Here is a 10,323-nt window from a genome sequence, read left to right on the forward strand (position 1 = left end):
CACAACACCCACTCTGATAATAATGTAAAAAATATATATATATAAACAAAAAAAAGATTAACAATAGGAGCCTACAGAGAGGCCATAGTTCTCCTCTTGGTAAAACAAATGTGTTTGGCACAACAAAGCATTCAGGCCATGATTCTGTTTGCTAAAACTACCACACATGACAGGTAAAGAGATAAATAAAGAAATGAGCAATGGGTCCAATATAAGGTTTTGTGTGTGTGTGTGTGTGTGTGTGTGTGTGTGTGTGTGTGTGTGTGTGTGTGTGTGTGTGTGCTTTACCAATTCGTTGCGTTCTTCTGACAGTAGAGCATTTCTATCCTCTAACTTCCTGACGACGGCACTGAGCTCAGCTATCTTCAGCTGAAACCTCCGAGTGTCACGATCCTCCTGAGACTGAGCACAAGAACGACAGCCCAGGTCAAAGGTCAGCCACCAACCAAATGCCTAACTGCAAACTGCATTCAAGCATCATCAGCGAGGTAGCATGCAAACACATGAAAAATCTAAAGTTTCTTTTGTATTTTCATACAATAGGAATTTCTTCAACACTGAATTACTAAAAATATAATTTGAAACAAACTGAAAATCAAACAGAACAAACTGAAATCTTAAGAGAATTCAGTAACAGTACAAATGGTGTTAAAAGGTGAACCTCTAAGGAACTTTGGCACAAAGTCAACAAACCTTTACAGAGGACTTTTACTTATAGACATCCCATTTTAGTGTTCTATCACTCTCTGATAACTAGTCAGTAAAATTTTAAAAGGTCCATGAGAAAGTTGAGTGCATCTTTCTGCTAGAGTGTTAAAGGTCTGGTTAGCTCCAAGTTTGTTTTAAAAGCCTAAGTTTTCTGTCTCTCTCTGTCTACCTTAGCCCTTTGAGCCTGGTCTGTAGAAGAAGACTGCACATGTAGTTTGTGTAGACACCACATTTCTTGAGGTGAAACAGCAAAAAGTTTGGCTGAAGTCAACCTGTTATTGGCCTTAATTTCCGGTCTCAAATTAGCCTGGATGGTAACTCAGGACTTTACCATGCTGTACACTTCAAGACTGTTAGGATGGCTAGGAAGGCCCTGAAACACTCTGCTGGGCAACTGGGGTATTATTTATAAGAAAGATGCCTCTGGTGGTATACTTTGAGAGAAGTACAGCGTGACTCAGTCTAACTATTAGGGGGTATTATACTGTGTTATTTAAAACATGTTGGATATTAGCAGTCACAGAGCAGTCATTAGGTCAAGTACCATCTCAACAATGATTATGAAACTGACTCCCAGCCCACTGTTCGTCAGTGGTGCTAGTTTCAGTCATTGTGCAAACGTACTGTTTATAAGGTTGGAAATTTGCAGTCAGACTGAAGAAGTCACCTGGATGTAGGGCTGCTCAATTAATCGAATTTTAATCTCGATTACGATCTGGGCTTTCAACGATCATTAAAAATGACTGAGCCGATTATTAGCCCCTCCCTCGTGCTTTACTCTCGCGCTGCTCCGTGTGGCAAATCGAGCGCACCTCTCTGCATTTCCAACACGTGTCACCACGATTAAGAGCAGCGGTCTCCAACCTTTTTTGCGCCACGGACCGGTTTATGCCCGACAATATTTTCATGGACCGGCCTTTAAGGTGTCGCGGATAAATACAACAAAATAAAACTAGTACCGGTACCGAAAAAAAGAAGATTTATTATATTTATATATTATATTATATAATAAATATATTTATATTTATATATATTTATTCATAACACACGTGAAAAGACCCAGGAAAACCGAGTAAACGATAAAAACGATAACAAAATAACGCTGAAAACCGATAAAAACCCTGAAAACCAGACATTTCAAGCCTGAGCCTCAACTCTCGCAGCCCGGTACCAAACGACTCACGGACCGGTACCGGTCCGAGGCCCGGGGGTTGGGGACCGCTGACTAAGAGGACCCGAGGGAAGCTCGGAAAGCTCAGCAGAAGTTATTTGGAGAGGAGAGTGACTGCTGTTGGTTGAAAAGAGAGGAAAAAAACTTCAGTGGTGTGGAAACATTATGGGTTCAGTCAGACGTGGATCAAGTAGACACAGTGTGTAAACTTTCCTCGGTGTCGTAGCTGCACCACAGAGCAACACTGCAAAGTTCACTAAACACAGATGTTTACATTTTTCATTGATTTGTTATACTGCAAACATTTGCACTGTTATCAGTGTTTGCACTATTTTAGATTATTTTGTGACAATCTTTAAAGTCATTATTCAACACATTGTTATTGTTAAATAAATATCGTCAAATAATCGAGATTCAGTGAAAATAATCGTGATTATCATTTTTGCCATAATCGAGCAGCCCTACCTGGATGAGTGACAAAAAGGTTCTCCCACTGAAAACGTCCAGATAAACAGAATCAACCTTTTGGGGTTTACTTACCTGGATGATAGAGCATGCATCAAGATACCAACTCAACAGTTTGGAAAGGGTTAGTGTTAACACATTCAAACACAGTTTATATGAACTATATTTGAAGAGTTTCAGTCAGGTTTCAGAGCTCATCACAGTAAACAGCTTTAGTGAAGGTTACAAATGATCTGTCCAGTAGACCTCAGTGCAGTTACAGCGATTAGACGATGCACTGCTGTGGTTTCTTTAATCATATCTAAATAACAGACTCCAATTTCTTCTTTACACACTTAGGTTAATTATAAAGTTCCACAAGGTTCTGCACTAGGGCAAATATCAGTATCAGGGCAGTGTCATTCAAAGGCTTGCCATACATTTTTACTGCTATGAGGATAATACCAAACTTTATCTACCCATCAGGGAATGTCTTAAAGACATAAAGACCTGGATGGCCGCTAACTTTCTGCTTCTTAATTCAGATAAAACTGAGGTTATTGTACTCGGCCCTGAAAATCTTAGAAATATGGTATCTAAGCAGATTCTTACTCTGGATGGCATTACCTTGGCCTCCAGTAACACTGTGAGGAACCTTGGAGTCATTTTTGACCAGGACATGTCCTTCAATGCACATATTAAACAAATATGTAAGACTGCTTTCTTCCATTTGCGCAACATCTCTAAAGTTAGAAATATCCTGTCTCAGAGTGACGCTGAAAAACTAGTTCATGCATTTATTACTTCCAGGCTGGACGACTGTAATTCATTATTATCAGGAAGTCCTAAAAACTCCCTGAAAAGCCTTCAGCTGATCCAAAATGCTGCAGCAAGAGTCCTGACAGGGACTAGAAAGAGAGAGCAGATTTCTCCTGTTTTGGCTTCCTGTTAAATCCAGAATTCAAAATCCTGCTCCTCACATACAAGGTCTTAAATAATCAGGCCCCATCTTATCTTAATGACCTTGTAGTACCATATCACCCTATTAGAGCACTTCGCTCTCGCTCTGCAGGCCTACTTGTTGTTCCTAGAGTATTTAAAAGTAGAATGGGAGGCAGAGCCTTCAGTTTTCAGGCCCCTCTTCTGTACACACTCACTCTACTTTTAAAATTAGGCTTCAGTTTTGTGACATTTTAAAAATCTGTCTCAACACAAGACCACAGCACTGTCTTGGTATTGGTACTTGCTGTGGTCCCTGATGCTGTTTGTCCTTCCCAGTATTAGTCACCTGAACACATACACCTGTGCAGGTTTTTGGATGGCTCAGTGAATGTTGAGTATATTGATAGTTGATGAAGAAGGAGCCTGATGTGGGATGTTAAAAAATACACAGAGCCCCTGAGAGCTGACATTGGGGAATGTTTGCTGGATTATTTTAGCTAAACTGCTGCCTTCCTTCTGGTCTATGTGAACAGTGAAGGGAAACACTGCAGACACCACAGTAGGGAGATGCTGCCTACTGTCAGACGCTGATCTCTAGCAGCATCCAGCTGCTCTGTAGGTATTATCCTGTCTTTGACTGCTGCGGTTTGGTCTGTGGTGCTGTGAATATTCGGTGAATACAGCAGGCTTGTATCACTAAAGTCACAATCATAAATCGCAGCCATGACGACAGGCTCAGTCCCAGTGGTTGCTGAATCTGCTTTGTTTCTGCACTGGTGCAGGCTTGTGCCTGGCACACAGCTGAGGGTGACACAGTATATAAGTCATGAATCAGTAGCACAACACAAACAGGAACTCCCACTGTAATGCTCTGGGGCTTTTGTGACATGAAGCAAATGAGATGGCTTTTTCACATGCAGTTTAAACAAGCAGGAAGAGGCGGAGCTTACAATGTGAGGAGCGTTGTTGGGGTTAGGGTTAAGAGTGGGGTGGTTTAGCCCCGCCCTCTGTGCATCTCTCAGGGCTGCAATTTGCTGTTCAGCAGCCTGAGTCTGCAGCTGGAGGCGGTGGGCGTGTCCAGCCTGCAGACCGAGGGCTTTGTCCAAAACACTGACAGCTCTGTCCTTCAGCTTTATCTCATCCATCTGCGCACAGACAGGTGAGAGACAGACATTGAGACAGGTTAGAGGAGACGGGGTTAGTCAGCTACGTCCTTCGGTTTTCTCTCTCTTCAGTCAGGTGAGACACAGACAGGTGAGACGGACAGGTGAGCGACAGACAGCGAGACAGATTAGAGGACGCAAGGTTAGTCAGCTGTCTTTGTTTTATCAGAGACAGGTGAGGGGTGAGAACTGAGGCTTGGGTTATTTCAAACACACAAGTGAGAGTCAGGTCCAGAAACAACTTTCTAGTCTTTGTAATGTAAAATGAAGCAGGTGATTTTTGTACCTGAATGACTCGTGTATAGCACACTGAGTATCTGAGCTTCGGGTTTGTCCAGAGAAATCTGCAGGTGCACACGCTCATAAACAAGCTAGAGTCAGAAAGTTTTGTGACTCTGCCCATGATAAATAATTTTGGCTGATGTCTCAGGTAACCTTTGCAGGATGTTAGTGCAGCTGCTTTGGTGCTGGATCTAGTTTGCATCTGTGATTTTACTGTGAACTTCCAACCCCATCATATGTAAGCGAGCAGTACGTTTACTTACTCACTAACCTAAAAGGTGAGATTAGTGTAACCTGGTAACCACCCACACAAAGTCTTGGGGTGCGAATTTGTCCGTTCTACCTTAAAGGAAGTATGTGAGGGAGGGTTCGGGACCGAGGACAGTGGTCAAAATGAAATCTTGAAAAGTTTTCGTTCCATGGCCTGAGGCATGAACCTTGTACGTGATACCGTATCTTACTAATGTGTACGTGATAAAATCACAGATTTTTTAACTTTGAGAGAAATAAGTTGGGCCAGCAGCTTAGGTTGATGTCTTAGGTCATCGTTGTCCCCGGCGGAGTTTCAGTGAGCCGGTGTTCAGCCTCTGTACTGCACCAGTCTGTGTTTGTGTCGTACCACTCCGTGTTACTCATGTATTCACTTTCATAATAATGCATTTATTCATCAGAGTCCACCAGAGGAACGCTCCAGTTTTAGTGGCTCATTCATCTGCCAGTTTCACATTTTTCATCTTATTCAGAGACAAGTTGCACGATGTCTATGGTTTCATATTTTTAACTGACTGCACAACGACAGCTGCTTGCTCAATGCTTTGGTCAGGTTTAAACTCTGCATCCAAACAGAAAACGACCCTTCACGCTCGTTTTCTATTTAAAAAAACGCCGCTGGATTGATGATTCCCATGTTTCCAGAGTCACAGCAGTTGGGAATTTCATCTTAACCGGGACTTCATTTTTGCCAGAACGCATTTTTGAGTTTTTAATAAGCATAAATCTGCAGGAAGTCTAATTCTACATTTAAATTCTGTTTTTATTTTTTCATCAGAACATTACACAACTCCACCAAACCTGCAGTGGAAGAATAAACAACTAAAATTGTCTCTAAACATTAATATAGTGAGACACTCAATTCTAATCCATCAAATTCTACTGTGTGTTAACGACAGAGCTGTGATCTGATAAATCTGTTTACTTACAGTCGCCACTTTTAGTCTCCTGTCTTCAAATGAGCTGAACTTCATTATTTTAGTAGACCTTCTCCAATTATACTGAACAAAGTGTTTAGAGCACACACGTGCTCACATGCTTTGGAGGTCACATTTTACGCCAACTCCCGCACTGACTGCCCAGGGTCGTCATGTCCACGGAAGATGCAACCCAGGCCGCCCCCGAGCAACATGGCGGAGGACTTTCATCGATCATCTACCCACCTTAGATGTTGCACGGGATGAGGCCGAAGCAGCTGCAGCTGGCCGATTATGCTCATACAGCACACAAGTGCTGTGTGCAGCAGCTGTGTTTCTTTCATTCTGTCTTCTGTGTTTAACCTCTTTATATTTTCTAGGTTTACCTTTAGTTGTAATGCTAATAGTAAAGCTGTCCATGTTTGTGATATGTCAGACGCTTCAGTATCCAAACCACCGACCTTCTGATTAGCAGATGAGCCGCTCGGCCACCTGAACACACAGCGCCTGGTTATGTGTAGCTATCATGAATGTGTAAACAGTCATGTGTGCGTCACAGGCTCCTACCAGGCGGCGAATCTCTCTCTCACAGTCTCTCTTGGTCCTGTTAAGCTCCTCTTGGTGTTGATGATGAGCTGATCGCAGCTCGGCCGCTCTGGCCTGGCAGGCCTGCTGAGCCGATGTCAGCGCCTCCTCAGCATTCCTCTTTGCTCCTCTCAGCTCAAGAATCTCGTGTTGGAAGCGACAACGCTCCGCCTCCCAGCTCCTTCTCGCCTCCTCCACTTCCCCCAGCAGGGCGCTCCTCACCTGAATAGCATGAGAACAAAGAGCCAATGGTGTCCTCTGGCGGTAAAGAACGAATACAGCCCAGATGCAGGTATTACAGCTACTGTGCTGCAGGGGTCCTCTTCACACACTGAGGTTAATTATGGAGTTCCACAGGGTTCAGTGCTAGGACCAATTCTGTTTACATTATACATGCTTCCCTTAGGCAGCATCATTAGAAGACATAGCATACATTTTCACTGCTATGCAGATGACACCCAGCTCTATCTGTCCATGAAGCCAGATAACACACACCAATGAGTTAAACTGCAGGAATGTCTTAAAGACATAAAGACCTGGATGGCCGCTAACTTTCTGCTTCTTAATTCAGATCAAACTGAGGTTATTGTACTCGGCCCTGAAAAGCCTAGAAATATGGTATCTAACCGGGAATACATTATGAGGGGTTGTATGTTAAACAGCTAAAGCTTTATTTTCCAACAGCTACTACGCCTAAAATGAGAAGTGTTTGAAATTAAACATAACAGACTACATTTTTTCTACAGTGAAATTGCAGAGGCAGCAGCAGTAAATGATATTTATTACTGGGATGTGCAGAAGCTGAGAACAGCTGATCTGCTGGCCTGCTTCATGGCCTGCTTGTGTCACATGCTTGAGTTAAATTCACTCTTTGCCAACCTCTTATGTCATTTGTGCAGTGTGATGCACCCAGGTGCAACTCGTTAACCAAGCTAGCTAGCATTAGCTGATAACTTAGCACTCCACCCTCATCCAAATATATTTGTCTCAAGAGACAAACATCACCGTGGCCAAGTTCATATAATATGTGTGTACAGTGGAGGAGGAGCTTAATGCAGTGAACACAATATGGACAGATGGATGGTGTCGGACAGGTGTGCTTTAGGTGGTTCACCTTGTCTGTGGATCCATCCCTTAAGGTGAGCACCAGTCCATTAAGACGTTGGATTTCACCATCTTTGATCTTTATGACCCTCATGAGCTCCATCTCATGTTGCCGTAGTAACGTCTCCCGGGTGAGTGAAAGCTCCTTCTGCTTCTCCTCGTGGAGTTTGGTCCTCAGCTCAGTCACAGCAACCGCCGCCCGGTGATGCTCTGCCTTCAGCTCCTGACTTTTCTCCCTCTCCAGTCGGCTCACCTACAGTACTCAGTATTATCATTACATTACTCTGAGTACTGTGAAATTTTTGCAGTAATCTTTGTGGTACTCTGAGTTTTTTCTTGATGCATACTCAATCATCCAGGTAAGAAAATCCCAAAGTTTGATTCTGTTCATCTGGATGTTTTGAGTGGGCGAGACGTTTCATCATCATCCAGGTGACGTCTTCAGTCTCAGCTGACTGCAGGTTTACATCCTTACAAACAGGACATTTGTATAATGACTGAAACCAGCCCACTGAATAAACAATGGGCTGTGAGGTTAGTTTCCCCCCACAGAGTAACAGAGTGTGCGCTGTTAAGTGCCAGGATTTATACATCGGGGAAACCAAACAACCTCTGGCTAAGAGGACGGCACAACACAGAAGAGCCACCTCATCAGGCCAGGACTCTGCAGTCTATTCACACCTACAGGCCAGTGGACACTCTTTCAATGATGAGGATGTAACATCCTGGACAGGGAGGAACGCTGGTTTGAGGGCGGAGTCAGGGGAAAGACCATCTCTGAATGGAGGAGGGGGCCTAAGGGTCCATCTGTCACCATGGGGGCGATTGTGGCTCAAGAGTTGGGAGTTCGCCTTGTAATCGGAAGGTTACCGGTTCGAGCCCCGGCTCGGACAGTCTCGGTCGTTGTGTCCTTGGGCAAGACGCTTCACCCGTTGCCTACTGGTGGTGGTCAGAGGGCCCGGTGGCGCCAGTGTCCGGCAGCCTCGCCTCTGTCAGTGCGCCCCAGGGTGGCTGTGGCTACAATGTAGCTGCCATCACCAGTGTGTGAATGGATGTGTAAAGCGCTATATAAATACAGGCCATTTACCATTTTACAATGCTGTGATTGCAGCCATTCTCCAACTCTCTGTGAAAGGTACTCATGGACACTGATCAGTGGTCATGTCACTTTGCATACTAATGATCATAAACTGAACTCACAGCCCATTGTTCATTCAGTGGGCTACTTTCAGTTATTGTGCAATGAACTGTCTATAAGTTTGGGGAAACCTGCAGTCAGCAGAGACTGAAGACGTCACTTGATGATGAAACATTTCTCCCACTGAAAACGTCCAAATAAACAGGATCAACTTTTTGGGATACTCTGGGTTTTGTAGTCCTTACCTTGTTCTTTTCCTGTTGTAGTTCGATCTGGATCTCTGTCAGTTTTGCTCTGAGCTCCTCATTGGCTGCTTGAAGAGTTGCCATGGTGTCCAGTCGCTCCCCCTTACCCCGCCCTCCTGCTCCTCGCTTTGACATCACCACCTGCAGGCTCCGCCCCCCACTCAAGTGTTTGTCAATCTGAGGTTTGACTACATCTGCACCTGTGCTCGCACACACAACCAAGAACACACAGTCAGTATAAGTAGAAGCACGTCACACTACTACACTACTGGTGACCATGCTGAGATCTCTCCAGGCAGCTCTCTGGGTAGTTATTTTGAAACACTGCATTAACTCCTAGTTGCCAGCAGTGATGATCCCAACCCAAACTACTGAAGAATATCCCAAAAAATGGACCACACGTCTGCCAAGAGAATGTCTGAGAATGTCCACAACATGAGGGCAGTCATTAATCTGCTGCGGCATGGTTTAGATTGCACACAGCTTCACGTCCACACTGACAGGGATTCTCTTCTGAGGCGTTCTAACGTTTGGTGGCCATGGGCTGCAGTTACACCAAGAGTGTAGAGCAATCAATCAAACACAAAAACCTCATCCAGCGCAGGAAACCAAAACCAGAATCATGGTTGATAAATCTGATGAAAACCTCTGTAAGTGTCTGACGTCATTCCAAAATAAAGAAGCTTTTTCCCTGGAAGTTAAACTTCTAGCGAGCAGGTTCCAGATCTTCACCGGCAAAGGAGAACTACAGTGTGGTAGCGCAGCTGCATACTGCTGTACCAAGCAGTACACAGAGGTAGGAGCACTCTGCAACTGTGGCTGCACAGCTACACACCTTCTTACTCACCTGGCACTGATCACATGTTCGATGTCTGACAGGTGACTTCTCTGACAGAACAAATACATGACTGTTTCCATGGCAACAGCAGCAGCACATAGCAGTTGTCATCAACATATTAACACACACACACACACCTAAGGGTCTAACTGATAAATCACTCACCGTCCAATTGAAAGCCCTGGACACTGCATTGCTTTGCGTGTGTGTGTGTGTGTGTGTCAGTAGATTAGCCTTCTCTCCACAGCATGCTAACAGCAGCTAGTTCACACAAAGTGTGTGTGCTGCCAGCTTCAGCCTGCCTTTACCTGTCTGCCTGTGTGTGTGTGTGTGTCTGTCTGTCTCTCTGCCTGTGTGTGTGAGTGTCTGTCTCTCTGCGTGTGTTAGCAGTTAGCTCCTGCCAGAGTGTGTTTGTGTGTCTGAGCTGTTAGCATCTCTGCAGCCTCTGCTGGTGTCACCTCCTCCTCTTCCTCCTCCCAGCATCCCTCACTCTGGAAGCTGAGTCCTCTGAGTTAT

The 10,323-nt window shown here is 44.5% G+C and overlaps 1 protein-coding gene across 7 annotated transcripts in view; it reads right to left on the bottom strand.

Moving 5' to 3' along the window:
- The window catches only part of jakmip3 (Janus kinase and microtubule interacting protein 3), a 46,891-nt gene extending 36,855 nt beyond the window's left edge, over positions 1-10,036 (bottom strand). For 5 of the 7 annotated variants that reach the window (XM_085467086.1, XM_085467085.1, XM_085467090.1 and 2 more), the window contains exons 1-5: positions 8,970-9,163; positions 7,597-7,839; positions 6,465-6,704; positions 4,216-4,410; positions 289-402 (exon numbers count right to left, since the gene is read on the bottom strand). In XM_085467086.1, the coding sequence (XP_085323212.1) occupies positions 289-402; positions 4,216-4,410; positions 6,465-6,704; positions 7,597-7,839; positions 8,970-9,104 (927 nt within the window). In that variant the 5' untranslated portion in view covers positions 9,105-9,163. Of the gene's footprint in view, positions 1-288; positions 403-4,215; positions 4,411-6,464; positions 6,705-7,596; positions 7,840-8,969; positions 9,170-9,972 lie in introns of those variants that run through there. The other 2 variants (XM_085467092.1, XM_085467091.1) reach the window with 2 other exon arrangements.
- Positions 10,037-10,323: the final 287 nt, after the last annotated feature.

The sequence above is a fragment of the Copadichromis virginalis genome, linkage group LG8 (assembly GCF_057382275.1).
Source record: "Copadichromis virginalis isolate Kocher_CV1m ecotype Utaka linkage group LG8, C_Virginalis_male_GT1.1, whole genome shotgun sequence".
NCBI classification, from domain to species: domain Eukaryota; kingdom Metazoa; phylum Chordata; class Actinopteri; order Cichliformes; family Cichlidae; genus Copadichromis; species Copadichromis virginalis.